The following is a 14,138-nucleotide window of genomic DNA, read 5'->3' on the forward strand; positions in this document are numbered from 1 at the left end:
GGCGGGGGCCGCACCCGCCGGGCTCGTGTGACCTCGCCGGGACCCCTGAGCGGGGCGCTGCTGGGCTGAAGGTGGCCTGGAAGCCCGGCCCGGGGCCCGGCTGCTGCGAGCCGAGCCTCTGCCGCCCCCCCAGGTGGACAAAGACGCCGCGAGCCGCCAGCTGGGGCCCCCGGCTCCCGGCACGGCCCTGGGCGGCGCGGGCTCCGAGGACGGCGGCGCGAGCGGCCCTTGCGAGCGGAGCCCAGGGGTCACCTCCTGGCACCGCCACGCCCCGCCGGCCGGGGCCGGGGCCGGGGCCGGGCCGGCCGTGGCACCTACTCGGGCCGCCCGGACCGCGGGCCCCTCCTTCCCGGGGCGCGCAGGGGCGAGGACCGAGCGGGCGGCGGCGCGGCGGGGCGTCCGGGGCTCGGCTCGGGGTCCCCGGCGACGCGAGGCCGGCAGGCGCCGCCATCGTCCCGACCCGCCGGGCGCGCACCCCGCGGCCTGGGGGGGCCGGGCGGGCGGGGGCGCCGGCGGCTGCGGGGGGCGCCCCTGCCCGGCCGGGCGGCCTCCTCGGGGACTGCGGGCGGCGCCGCGCCCGCCCGGCCGGAAGTGCGTCCGCGGGGCCCCGCCCACCGCGCGCGCTCCCGAGGCGCTCTGGGCGCCGGAGGACGCCGCCTCGGTGGTGGCAGGGCGCCCCCTCGCGGCCGGCGGTGGCGCGGCGCCCGGCGGAGACCGAGCGCGCCCGAGCCGGGGCGGCCCGGGCCCCCCTCGCCCGCGGCCCCACTCGCCCGCGGGCCCCCTCGCCCGGGGCCCCCCTCGCCCGGGGACCCCTCGCCCGCGGCCCCCCTCGCCCGCGGCCCCCCTCGCCCGCGGCCCCCCTCGCCCGCGGCCCCCTCGCCCGCGGCCCCCCTCGCCCGGGGCCCCCCTCGCCCGCGGCCCCCTCGCCCGGGGCCCCCTCGCCCGCGGCCCCCTCGCCCGCGGCCCCCCTCGCCCGCGCCCCCCCTCGCCCGGGGCCCCCCTCGCCCGGGGCCCCTCGCCCGGGGCCCCCCTCGCCGGGGCCCCCCCGCCCGGGGCCCCCCTCGCCCGCGGCCCCCCTCGCCCGCGGCCCCCCTCGCCCGCGGCCCCCTCGCCCGCGGCCCCCTCGCCCGCGGCCCCCTCGCCCGCGGCCTCCTCGCCCGCGGCCTCCTCGCCCGCGGCTGTCTGCCCATCGCGGGCCGGAGCCGCCGAGCCGGTCGCCTCCTCGCGCCCGTCTGCCGGGCGCCTCTCGTGGCCGCCATTGCTCGCAGGGGACCGCGCTGAAAACATTGTTTCTCTCCCTTGCTTGGGGGGTCTCAAGGGCGCCCCTCAGTGCCCTGCCGGCCTGGGAGCAGCCACAGGCGGTGGCAAAGCTTCCTGAAACCTTTTCATGGAATCCCCCTGTCCTGGTGGGCCCCCGAAACATCATCCCTCGGAGAGGCGAGAGGCCGGAGGAGCCAGCGTCCCGGCTGGCGGCTGGCGGGAGGGAGGCTGTGCGGCCGGGCAGCAAGGTTGGGGGGGCTGCTGGGGACCCCGGCCGGGCCGGCGGGGCACACACCCTGGGCGCGGCGGCGGGCCGCTCCCCACTCAGGCTGCCCCGTTTTGGTGGTGGCGGGGAGCTGTGGGGGTGGGCTGTAGGCAGGCCCCAGGGCGCTGCCCCCCTCTGCCCTTCCTTCAGGGGTGCCCCTCCCTCTCTGTACGCTGGGCTCCGGCAGCCCTGCAGGCACCCCGAGTCTGCAGTCCCCAACACCCACTTGGGAGACCTGGCCACTACCTCCCCAATGCCGCTGGTTCCCTGTTGGGACCCCCTCCCCGGCCCACGGGCACTGAGTGGCTTCACAGCCCCCCCAGTGTCACCTCCTCGTAAATGTGAAACCAGATGCGTCCCCCACGTCCCCAGGTGTCCCTCTGGGAGTGCCCGGCTCTGGGAGGCAGCGAGCAGGGCGAGAGGCTGCCCACCCAGCTCTCCAGTCCCCGGGCCAGGGGCCAGGGCCCTGCCACAGGACGCCCAGTCCTCCAGAGTTTGGCCCCCACAGCTGTGTGGGCTTCAAGCCGCAGCCCCTCACTTACTTTCCCACCAGCTGGGGGGGCGGAGAGGTGGGGCCTACGGCAGGCACACAGGGCCCTGGGTGTGAGGCCGGGGGGTGGGGGTGTCCTTCCTGGCCTGCACAGGGCTCACAGGAGCCTGGGTGCTGTGAGGTGGCCCAGAGAGGTGTGAGAGGCAGGTGGGCAGGTTCCTGGGGCCCCAGGCCAGATGCTGGGTGGAGCTGGGGGGCGGCACCCCAGGAGGTCTTGACTGCAGAGGCCAGGGAACAGTGCAGATGGGGACACATGTTTATGCATTTATTTTGGGTAGAAGAACCAGGGTGCAGGCCAGAGGTGTGGGGGTGAGAGGACCCCCTGAGACAGAGTGGGGAGCAGAACAGGCGGATCCACTGACACACATTGCTGAGGGGAGCAGCGGGGAGTCAGGAGAGGTCTGCTGCGCCCTTTGGGCTGCTCCTGGCAGTGACAGCGCAGAGACCCAACCTCTAGGCCACCAGGGAGGCCTGGGACAGACGGCACCCTGCTGTCCACGACTTGGGAGGCGTCACAGGGGAGGAGCAGCCCCCCTGGCTGGGAGGGAGAGAGACATAGTGTGCTGGAGTGGACACCAGCTGAGGGGCCAGCCGGGGGGTGCCAGCCGTGTTGGGGGGCCACCCAGGAGCCATAGCCAGGGGGGTCAGCTGGGTGGGTTGGGGGGCACATGAGCTCCGGGGTACCTACTGGGGGTGTCTTGGGGCTTTGGATGCCCATGCCAGGGCGTGCACGGTCACATGGGCAAGCTGAGGTCCTGGTGGGACCTGGTCTTGGGGAGACCGTCCCACCCACTCAGGGTCTCGGCAAGCACCCCTTCCAGTCCTGGCCCAGCGCCAGCCCCATCTCTGGGCTGTGAGTGGCCCGGAGGTGGTGCCACGTCAGGCCGCCCTCCCGGCAGGACTGGGCAGGGCGCACCCTGAAGGCGGAACCTGTCCGCCGTGTGGTTTTGGGCCTTCGGGACAGTTGGGCCCGTGAAGACCCTGTGGCTGCTGCTGGCTCTGTGGGCCCCGTGCTCCCCGGGTTCTGTTGGCTCCTGGCCTGGGTCTCGGGGCCAGCCCTGCCCGCGGCCGCCCCGGCCCGCCCAGCTGGTTCCTGCTCTCCCTTGGGACTGCTTTGGGGGCGATCTGAAGAGGAAATAAGGAAGGAAATAAGGAAGCCCCACCTGACCTGGCTTCTTGTTGGGAAAAGCCAGCCCGGAAAGCAGAGAGAGAACTTGGGCCCGCAGGAGCCAGGCTGCTGGCCACGGTGGGGTGTGGCGCCCCTGAGCCCCGCCTGATGGCAACAGGGTCGCGAGCCCAGTGCTTCTCATTTGTTCAAAAAACTGCAGAAAGTTGGGAAATATGTCAAGCCACGTCCACGCAGGCTGCGCGCCACAGGTGAGGCGACAGCATGGAGCAGGCCCCAGGCGCCCCGTGGGTGCAGGGCCCGGCTACCACCCCAGCCCGAGCCCCGTCCTGGGCGCGTCGGCCTGTGCAGCCGAGAAGCTGAGCCTCAGGGTGCCAGTGATGCACATACGGCACACAGCCCATGCACACGTGGCACACGACACACGCACACACGGCACACAACACGCGCACATCGTCAGGGCGCGCACCCTCCGCCCGAGCGTGGCCGGGTCTGTGCACTCGGCACCTACCACACCCGGAGGCAGACAGGCTCATGGGCGTGTCCAGTTGAGTGTGTGACTGAGTGTGTGTGCACGCGAGAGTGTGCACGCATGTGTGTGAGTGTGCTCGCACGCACGTGTGTGCACAGATGTGAGTTGTATGCCCGGTGTGCGCTGCGCCACCTTCCACTTTCCTCTCCGGTGCGAGTAAGCCGGGGGCCCTGCTCCGGGGGCCCCGCGGGAGGGTGGCCCCTCACCCCCGGCCCGCGGGCTCTCCGCTTCCAGCGCTGTCGGTGCGGAGCATCCCGCGCATGAAGCCGGGCGCGTCTTTCACTCAGCGCACCTCTGGGGGCCTCGGACGCGAGCGGTGGCGGGGGGGTGGGGGGGTGCACGGGGGGGGTGCACCCTGTGGCTCTGGGCACTGCCCGCCTGGCCTCCTGGGCTCAGGGCTCGCCCACCAGTCTGCTGTCTGCAAGCCGCGCCCTGGGGCCTGGGGAGCCCGTGTGGCTGCGGGCAAGCCGGCTGGGCTCGGTGTCCCTCCCCGTCGCGCACACCCGCGGGGCCTGGCCCGGCTGGCGGGCTCCTGGGTCGGAGTCGGGCCTCTGCCCTTAGAGGGCTCCTCCAGTGACTTGGGGCCGCACCCCGCCCTCCTCTGGAAAACCCTTGCATTGGACCTGAGTGTGGGGTGGTGCCTGCCCTGCCATGCAGGTCAGGGCGGGCACCCCCAGGGAATCTCTGTCCTCAGGGAAGTCCTGCTGGCCACCCGCGCCCAGTTCCCAGGGCTGGGAACAAGGACCGGACGTGCGGCCAGAGCCACCTGCTTCTGGAGCGGCAAAGGAAGGGCCGGGACACGCATCAGCTGGGGCAGCCTGGGGAGGGCAGGCAGGAGAGGCGGGTGGCCCGATGGCACAGGCAAGGGGACAAGGACCTGGGGAGGGGGAGCGGAAGGGGGCTGCGGGGAAGGGGCGCCTCTGAAGGCGGCTCTGGAGCCCCCTGGTGAGGCCAGCAGTGCTCCCCTGGGAGGGGAGGCCCCCGGGGTGGGGTTGGACAGGCCGCGGGAGGGCGGGGCTGCGTCACTGGGAAGGGCGCTCAGCCCAGTGGCTCCTGAGCCCCGGCCTCCAGGGGCAGCAGGGGCGGGAGGGCCACCCTGCGGACAGAGGGCCGCTGCAGGCCGGGCAGGATGGAGGGCAGCAGCCAGCGGGGCCGTGGCGAGACCTCAGGGCCATGGCAGGGAGCGTTCTGAGGGGAGACGGTGGTGCTCCTTCCCCAGGCTCCCCAGGCCCCGGGCAGCTCAGGAGCAGGAGCGCCTGGGGTCCAAGGAGGGATGGGGGCGTATGGGAGTGGGCTGGACACCCCTCAAGAGGAGAGAGGGAGAAGGGGAGGGGGGAGGGGGAAATGGAGGGGAGACGGGGGAGGAAAGGCAGAGGGCAGAGGAGGAGGGCACGGGAGGGGGCTTCCCAGCGCACCCTGGTTTGTAGGGCAGGTCGGAGCCTGCTGGGGGTGGGCAGGACAGGTCAGGCATCACGCCTGCCCCAGGCCGCGGACAGAGGTCACTCTCAGCGCAGTGGCTAAGGCCCCCCACGTGTGCTTGGAAGGAGCCCCGCTCCCGACTCCTGTTTCCAGGGCCCCCCTGGGAGGTGGGCACTGGGCGGCTTTGGGGGCGGGTGACAGTGAACCTTAGCGGCGCCCCCTGCTGGCGTGAGGCCCCAGGAGTCTCAGAGCCCGGGTGGGTGTCGGGCAGGGCAGGGGGCGCGGGGTCCTGTCCATCCATCACGAGGTTTTCCTGCCTCCCCGGGCTGGGCCAAGCAGGGGGCAGGCTGATCCCTGGGTGGACGCAGGGTCATGTGGAGGCGCCAAGGGCCGGGCCTGGCTCTGCGCTGTCTGGGCCAGGTGAGCGCCCACTGCTGGCCCAGGGCTCACAGCTGGCCCGGCAGGGGCAGGGTCTGGCGTGGAATGGGGTGCTGAGCTCCGTCACAGCCCCACACCCAGCCTGGGCCCCTCGGCAGGGAGGCGACCCCACGTGGGCAGTGGCCCTGAGGCCCTGGAGGGAGGGTGGCTGCGAGGCAGGTGGGGAGGGGCTGGCTGGAGAGGGGCTTTGAGGAGGGGGCAGGGGCCATGAGCCCAGGACCTCAGGGTCCCTTCCAGCTGAAGAGGGGGTGCAGTGCCCTCTGTGTTTAGTCAGCAGGGTTCTCTGGAGAGCTGGGGCGGGCTGCGGTGCTGCGTGCCACCGAGGGCCGAGGGCAGCTCCGGGGGGCAGCCGGGGCGTCGATGTGGTTCAGCCCGAGGCCCGGGAACCAGGAGCTCTGGGGTCGGAGGGCAGATGGGCAGCCCGACTCTGCCTTTTTGTTCCATTTGGGCCCCAGTGGGCTAGACAAGGCACCCACATTGGGGAGGGCAGCCCACCAGGCACACCCCAGGACCATGTGGCCAGCTGCGTGGGGTGCGTCCCCTGGGCAGGTGGACGCAGTGAACCCCACCCCACCCTGTCCCCTGGCCTGTTCCTTTTAGAGCCTCCTCAGACCAGACTCAGGCTGGGCCGCCGTCCGAGCCCCACCCCCAGCTCTGGCACAGCCCCCGGCACCCCCCAGCGTCCCAGAACTGCTGTTGGCAGGACATGGCGAGCTGGGCCTGGTCCTGCCGCTGCCCTGTTCCATGACCTTGAGCCAGAGGTTTGATGGGCCAGTGTGTCCTGAGCCCCTGTGGTGGTGCCAGGCGGGGGCTGGCAGGGTGGGGCTGGTGCCCACGCCTGAGCTCAGGGCACTCACGTCGCCCGGCTCCCTTCTGTGCCCGTGGCCCCGAAACGGGTCAGCTGGTTCTGCTTCCAGCCGGGAGGGGCCCGGGACCTGGAGAAGAGGCTGAGGCCGGGGCGGGCCCTGCAGCCCCGGCCTCCCCAGCTCCCAGCTGGTGCTGCCCACAGAGGCTCAGCTCCGGGAGCGTGGTGAGGGGGCGCCGGCACTTGTGCCCCGGCAGGGCTCCCACACCTGGGCTCCGTGAGTGCCGGCAGCAGCCGTGCCCCTGTCCCAGAGGTGCTGAGGTGTCTGGTGGCGCGGGGCTCAGGGGGTTCTTCCCATAGCCCTCCGCACGGGCTCCGGGCGGGGCTGCCGGGCGCAGGGACATCGGGCTCGCCCCAGCACGTCCCTTCTTCCTGGCTGCAGCCCGTGGCGGGGCGTGCCAACCTCCGGCTCGCCGCGGGCTACCACAGGGCTGGCCCGTGTGGGGCTAACGCAGGCGCCTGTGCAGCGGGAGAGGAGGCCGCTCTGGCTGTGCGTCCGTGGCTGCGCCTGCTGTGAGCGTGACGAGGCGGCGACGGGGACCCCCACGGTGCCCGGCTCCAGCACGGCACACGTTTACTTCCCTGGCAGGTCAGGGGTCCTGAGGGGGCAGTGCGGGGCTGACCTCTTGGCTCCTGGTCATCAGCGATGCAGGCTCCTCCCACCACGCTGCCCTGCCATTGCCGGCGCACTGCCTCCCGGCGCAAGGGGGCTGCTGAGCTCCAGCCGTTCCAGCCAGCAGGAAGCCTCCTGCACCTAAGATTTGCCAGCTGCCTCCAGCCAGAACTGAGTTTCCATCAGTACGTGAAGGGGAGAAGGGACAGGGGAGGCCTCCCCGGTGGCGCAGCAGGTTGAGCGCGGCGCTGTGGAGCTGCCCGCAGCCTCCGCAGTGTGGGTTCCATCCTGGCCGGCCAGGGAGCTACCCACATGGCGCGGCAGATCCTGTCTCCCCGCTGCTCCCCTCAGTGGTGTCTTCGGCCCATCTGCCTGTTCTGCTCCCCGCTCTGTCTCTGGTGAATCCTCTCACCCCCCGCACCTCTGGCCTGTGCCCCAGCTCTTGTATAAAAATAAATAAATCTTAAAAAAGAAGAAGGGACGGGGCGCCTTCTACTGCTGGGGTGAACCTGACTGGCAGGACTGGGGTCTGGGTTCCCAGCAAGGGGACGTAAGTGGGCAGGTGCCGAGCCCCACTAAGCCCTGCTCCCCGATGCCCGGATGGCCAAGCGTGCTCAGACCGGCGGCCTCCTCTCCCCTCCCAGAGCCCTGTTAGGTGCTTGTCGCCGGGGACAGTGAGGCTCAGCCCATCCCTGGGCAGACTCTGCAGCCAGGGGAGACCCCCGGGAACCCTCCCTGGATGGGGAGCCGATTGCCCAGCCCCGCCACACCCCTGCCCGGAGGGCTGTTGGGCGGGCCTAGCCAGCCGCTGCCTGCTTCCTTCTCTCCTGCCCCCGAACTCCACTCTGCACCCCTCTCCTACCCGCCGCAGCCTCCTGGCCCACCCCCCAGCACTGTCCCCGGGAGCACCCCCCAGGGAAAGGCCAGGCGACCCGCGGGCCCTCAGGCGGAGCCTGTCTCGGCCCCAGGCTGCGAGGACCCCCCTCCCCAGGGCCGAGGCCTCGCACAGCTGCTGGGGAGAGGAAATCAAGGTGCCAGACGGGGAAACGGAGGAAGAGCAGCGGGGGCTGGGAGGGGCTCGGGCCGGCGGGGCCGCCGCAGGTTTATTCACGTGGCGGCCAGGGGCAGCCGGGGCGGGGCACCTCAGGGCCCCACGAGCCGAGGACCAAAAGGAAGCTGAGCAGGAGGCCGGCGGCCAGAGCCGCGGGGCTCCCCTGGGGCGCCCCCGCCGCGCCCCCGGCTGGCCCTGCCAGGGCGGGACGTTGCACAGCGCCGACTGGCAGCACACCACGGTCATCAGGGTCCCGGCCACGGTCCTGGAGATGGGGCGGCACGTGTCCGAACACCACGCAGAGTAGGTGGTCAGGGGTCCGGACTCTGGGGGCGGCGGAGAGGCGGTCAGGCGGGGGAGGGCGCGGGGCCGGGGTCCCCCCCCCCCCCCCCCCGGCCTGGGCTCACCAGTGTCCCCGTGGGAGAGGATGGTCTTGCAGAAGGCGTGGCTGGAGCTGCAGTTCTGCCGCAGGCCGCAGCCCTCCCCGCGGTGCAGGGACTGGCAGGAGTAACACCGCAGGCCTGCAAGGGGGGTCGGTCCTCACCGGGTCCACCTCCGCACCCCAGACCAGCCTGCCGGCGCCTCCCTGTGCCCCTTGGGACAGGCCAGCAGAGCCCACGCTTGGCCACGGCCTTGGACAAGAGCCGAGAGCAGGTGGGGTTGGGGGCGGGGTGGGGGACAAGCCCTTCGGCAGGGGCTCCAGAGGTCTGGGGTGTGTCCTTGGGGCCCCCAGCCCCTGCGCCTGCCCACACGGGTCCCTGCTGGCCGCACCGTGGCCCCCTGGGGCTCCTCCCCAGCTCCCCACCTGGGTGGTCCTGGTGCTGAGGGCCGGGCCACCCCCCCACCCCCAGAACCAGTGGCAGGAGCGCCCCTGCCCTGGCAGGGCAGTACCTGCACCCCTGCCGCCTGCAGCCTTGTCCTGCTCGTCCTCCTCGTCCTCCTCGTCGTCCTCGTCGTAGCCCTCCTGCCTCGGGTCCTCCTCGTCTGCCCCCTCGTCCTGCGCCTGCCCGCCCCCTGCGGACGCCGAGAGACTCTACTGCCCACGCCAGGCCCCGCCGCCCACCCCCCGCCCCTGTGCTGCCATCCTCCCTGGCCTGCCCCCCGAGGCCCCGTCCCTCCCACCCACATGCCCTGACCAGCAGCCCCTCCGGCTGCCCCCCCAGAAACCCTGGGAGGGCGTGACCACTTTACAGAGAAGGAACCCTGGAGCTGAGGACGGAGGAGGCCCAGAGCGTGCATCTTGGGGAGGCCCAGCAGGATGGGGGCCCGAGGGGGAGAACCCACGCCTGGGCTGGTTTGGGGCCTGTGGGCACTGGGCGCCAGCTCCTCCCAAGCCCACCTCTAGACCCAGGGCTCTGGGCCTGGCCCGCACCGCCCTGCCCCCAGGGCCTGCCCCGCGTACCTGGCCGGCCGCACAGCAGCAGGGCCAGCAGCACGGCCGTGAGCGCCTTCATCCCGCGCCTCCGCGTTGTCCAAGGCCGCAGCCGCTCTGCCTCCGTGGGAAGTGGGACAGGGGGCATTGCCAGGGGCTTCCTGGAGGCCCTCCCCAGCGGCCGCAAACAATGGGCCCACGCTGGCCCCCTGCTCCAGGCACCAGGCCAAGGAGCCGTCCAGTTCTTCCCCTGGAGGGAACGGGAAGTCCCCATGGGCGGGTGTCCTGTCCTCTTTTGTGCCCCCCCGCCCCCACTGGCGGAAGGTGGGCGCTGGCCACGGGGCCACCGGGGACCTGCCTGGCTTGCCAGCCTCAGGGGCCCGCGGGCAGGCCGGGCCGGCAGCTGGTGAGCGGGGCGAGGGGCTGCCCCTCCCCACAGGCTGCGGGCGCTGAGGCTCTCCCCTTCCCGGAGGCCGGGCGGGGTGGCGGCTGCAGTCAGAGGCTTGTGCCTCAGCCACTCCCTTAACGTGCCCAGCCTCAGTTTCCCTGGCTGTCCTTGGGGTGGACATTGTCCAGCGGCGCTGTCGATGGAGACCCCACTCCAGCCGCGCCTTTCCCTGGCATGGGTCTGGGACAGCAGCTCTTGCTTCCCCCTAGGGGTCTGTGGCTACCAGAAGCCAGAGTGGACAGCTGGGGGGCATTTCCCCGATGTCTCAGCAGCCGAGTCACGACCTGCCTCAGTTCCCGGGTGCCCACCTCCTTAGGCCCAGTCCTCCTGGCTGCGGCCTCCCTGGCCAGGGCCAAGCCCTGATCATCTGGGATGCCCCCTCACTTGGGACCCTGGGTGCCACCTCTCCGTTCCTTGGTCCTGGCCCAGGCACTGGCTGGCCAGGCTCCTGTGCCACTCCTGCCAGGGGCCACCTGGACCCCGGAACTGCAGGGAGCAAGGGTCTCACCTGCCCCCTCCCCTTGGACCCAGAGGCCAGCTGCCCAGGCGAGGGCTGGTGGCCACAGTGAGAGAGGCCAGGGAGGCTTGGGGGCTCGCCAGTGCTCACACCGCGGCTGGTGCATCCTCCCCCCCTGCTTCTGCAGACGCCCAAAGCTGCCGCAGTGGCTCTCACCCTGGGCGCCACGCAGGGCGGACATGGCTCCCTCCTCCGGGGCCTCTCCCCTGGGCTTTCCCCTCAGCTGCAGGGTGGGCCTGTGGTCCCAGGCCCCTCCCAGAGCCCCCACACCCTGAGGGGTGGCTCCGGCCTCGCCTGTCCTGTCTGCTGGCCAGGCTGCCCTCGGGTCCCTGCCCACCCAGCCCTGGCCGTGGGCCAAGCAGACCACCATCCTCCTGGCGGCACCTGCCTGGGTCTCCTGGCAGCACCTGCCAGGCTGCTCCTGGGTTGGCAATGAGGCACCGGACCCGCCTTCCCGGAGGGATGGCTGAGAAGTGGCAGAGCCAGCACCAGGGGCCTGGGCCTGCCTGCCACCCTCACTGCTCCAGTCCGGCGGTGGGGAGAGTGGGGGTGAGGGTGGGGCCCTCTTGCACCCCCAGAGAGCTGTGTGGTCCTGTCCTGAGTTCTGAGCCCCAATCTGCCCACTACCCTGGGGTCACCAAGGCGAACGGGGCCCAGGGCAGAGGTCTGCCAGCCACCTGGCGGCTGCCCAGGTGTGGGGGATCAGGGCCTCAGGGCAGCCCGGTGCAGGTGTACTGGCCGTCACGCTCAGCCCCTGCTCTGTGCTCCCTGCTACACAGTGACCCGCTTCTCAGCCCCACCTCTGGGAGAGAGCTCAGACTGTCCCTCCCCACCCCCGCCGTGGGCAGGGGCCGTGGGGTCTCTGCTGTGAGGGCCCGGCAGCCTGCTCCTGGGTTGGCAGTGAGGCACCGGACCCTCCTTCCCGGAGGGATGGCTGAGAAGTGGGCAGATGTGGATGCGGCCTCAAGCCCCTGCATGCCCATGCCCACTCCCCCAGAAACCGCGAGGAGAACCTGGCAGAACCCCCTCCGTCCCCCACGGCTCCCCACAGCTGCCTCTCTGGGGTGCTCTTACCAGCCAGAGCCCGCCCTCCGCCCCCTGAGCCCTGGTGGAGGGGGTGCCCACCGGCTCCTGGTGTCCGTGCCGGCTCAGCAGGGTGCCCACCCAGTTGCCAGGGGCGCCTGGGGTCCGGGCAGAGACCGGGCGCGCAGGTGCGGGTGGGGTGTTTCTAGGTTGAATTTTTAGATCCCCCTCTTTTGCGTGTGAACACACAAGTGTCCTGTTAAAAACAAAGTAAAACCCAAACACTCCCCGCCCCCGCCTGTTCCCTTAGTGCTCCCTCAAGCCCGCCTCCCTCCTCCAGCCCTGGCGGGGGCGGCACCTGCGTGCCCTGCCTCTGCCCCCCCCAGGGGACCCCCCACGCCCCGCCCTGTGCCCTGTACGTGGGGAGCCAGGGCAACGCCCTCTCCAGAGACCTGCGTTACCTGCTCACGGCCTTTTCCCCTAAAGAGGGGTTCCAGGCTTGACCCACTCTTGGGCCCACGGCCCCTCCCTCGCGGGGACGCCCACGGCTCTGGACCACGGTTCCATGGGTTGCCTGCCCAGTGCTTGGCCTGGTGCCAGCACTGCCAAGACCAGGAGACACTTCAAGGGCAGGAGGAGCCTTGGGGGCGGGGTCAGGGATCCAGCTGGGTCGTGGGGACCTGGGGACGTCCCTGTGAAGCCAACTTCCCCTGGCTGTCCTGGGAGCTTGGCCGGCGCTGGCTGGCTACCTCTGCTCGGTTTTTGGGAGGGCATGGCCTGCGGCCTGGGGCGGGGGCACTGCACGGCACCCGTGGGCCGCCAGGCCACGGCTTCAGTTCTGCTCCCTGAGTGCTGGGCCCACAGACACGTCTCCAGGGCTGGGCTTGTGGGGGCGTCCCCAAGTCAGACTTCAAAATGAGTGGCTGTGTTTGATCCATTTAATAGAATCAGCTTTTGTGTGGTTCCTTTGACTGGTGTCTCTGCCCGGACGGTGCGGAGGGGTTGAGCCGGGGGCCGGCAAGGCGCTGCCTCACTGGCGGCAAAGGCCCGGGGCTGCTCAGGCCCCTGCATCCTGGCCGCCGCGTCTCCCTCGGGTAGTAGTGTGTGCACACATCACTACACTCTGGACTGCAAACGTATAGCTCCCCTCGACGGGCGGTGTAGACACATGAAGTTTCAGCTTCGGTGCCAAGTTCCACGGCCAGGGCTCGAGATCCCTCCCCCCGCCCCCATCTGCGGTTGTCAGGCTCTCCAGCGGCTGCTGCAGCCCCAGGCGTCACACACGCACAATGGCCCGGCCGAGGGGCCACCTCTTCCATGCCATGATTTTTGTTTGTTTGGTCTTGTTCGGCTGCAGGACAATGCCGAAATCACACATTCACCACAAACTCATTGCAAACGGAAACTGCCCGTGCAACAGAAAACAGCCCCACTCGCCGGGCAGGCTCTCCCAGGACAGCAGGCGCGCCATCGAGGCACAGGGCGTGTCCCGAGCCAGAGGACTGGAGTGCCTCCTCCCTGAGGCGCCACCCCTGAAGGGAGGTGCTGCCCTGACTTCTAACCGTGCCCTGATTTTGCAGGCCTGGTGTGAGGGCTGCGGACAGCACCATCTCGTGTCTGACTACCCACCGCACCCCGCTGGTCCTCCGTGCCTGCTGGCCGCTGCTCCTTGTGTGCGCCCCCGGGCCGATCTCTCCCTGCTGTTGGCTCATTTCCAGTTTCAAAGAGGAGGGGAAAGTGGGCCTGGTCCAGGGCAGCAAGGGGCACTAAAACTGGCCCCGGACACTGCCCCAATGGTTTACCTGTCACTGTCTGAGCGCCTCACCCGTGCGCACAATTGCAAGGCCGCTCAGGCTCAGGGAACACCAACAACAGGGTTTACTTAACAAACATGGAAAAGCAAAGTCCCTGAGACCACAGATGCCCGTTTGCCTTCCCCGAAGCCGTGTCCAGTGTTCCAAAGTCCTGAACACAAACCCTCCAAAGACGGTGTCTTCCTGCCACTAAGGGCCGGGGGGCAGGCGGTGGCCAGACTGCAGGCCGGCTCCAACTTACCAAGACAGCGGAAGACACAGCAGAAGATGCTCCTGGGGCCGCCAGGACGCCCCAGTGCAGCACCGGACACGCGGCACTCAAAACAGGAGCTGCAGCGGCCGCACGACCCGGCCAGTGGCTACACTCACGGCCCAGCGAGGCACGGCTCGTGCCGCGGACCAGCGCAGCGGTGGACTAGCGAGGCCGACTCAGGGGCGAGAAACTGCGGGATGGGCAAGGATTCGGCGCGTAAATGACAGACAGACGCGCTTCGGGAGTGAATATCCGACTGTAGTGTGCTCACATCATCTTGTAGTTTTATACATGCTTAAAAAGCATTAGGTCATACAAAATCTATGTTTTTACAGCAAAACTTGATTGACGTACAAGATATATTGTCTGATTTTTCCATAGAAACAGTGAGCAGTGCTGCAGATCAAGGTACATACTATTATTTTTTAGCTAGTGATTATAAAGCGCTAAGCAGAGGCGATGCGCCATACATAAAGCACAAACAGAGACACTACATTGTTGAACCTGTTCTGCTAGTTTTAATTTAAGTGCCTCGATTTCCCTGTTAACTTCTTTTCATGCTTCTAAATTTCAATGACCTATGAATTTAGCT

General features: G+C 70.0%; 1 protein-coding gene across 1 annotated transcript; it reads right to left on the reverse strand.

The window, feature by feature from the left end:
* Positions 1-4,771: 4,771 nt before the first annotated feature.
* Positions 4,772-9,681, reverse strand: GPIHBP1 (glycosylphosphatidylinositol anchored high density lipoprotein binding protein 1). Its single transcript, XM_037507603.1, has 5 exons — positions 9,522-9,681; positions 9,011-9,133; positions 8,527-8,640; positions 8,076-8,445; positions 4,772-4,829 (listed from the first exon to the last, which is right to left on the reverse strand). The coding sequence occupies exons 1-5, from the start codon at positions 9,637-9,639 to the stop codon at positions 4,772-4,774; spliced, it is 783 nt and encodes a 260-aa protein (XP_037363500.1). The 5' UTR covers positions 9,640-9,681.
* Positions 9,682-14,138: the final 4,457 nt, after the last annotated feature.

This window comes from Talpa occidentalis, unplaced genomic scaffold, assembly GCF_014898055.3.
Source record: "Talpa occidentalis isolate TD23 unplaced genomic scaffold, MPIMG_talOcc4v2.1, whole genome shotgun sequence".
NCBI classification, from domain to species: Eukaryota; Metazoa; Chordata; class Mammalia; order Eulipotyphla; family Talpidae; genus Talpa; species Talpa occidentalis.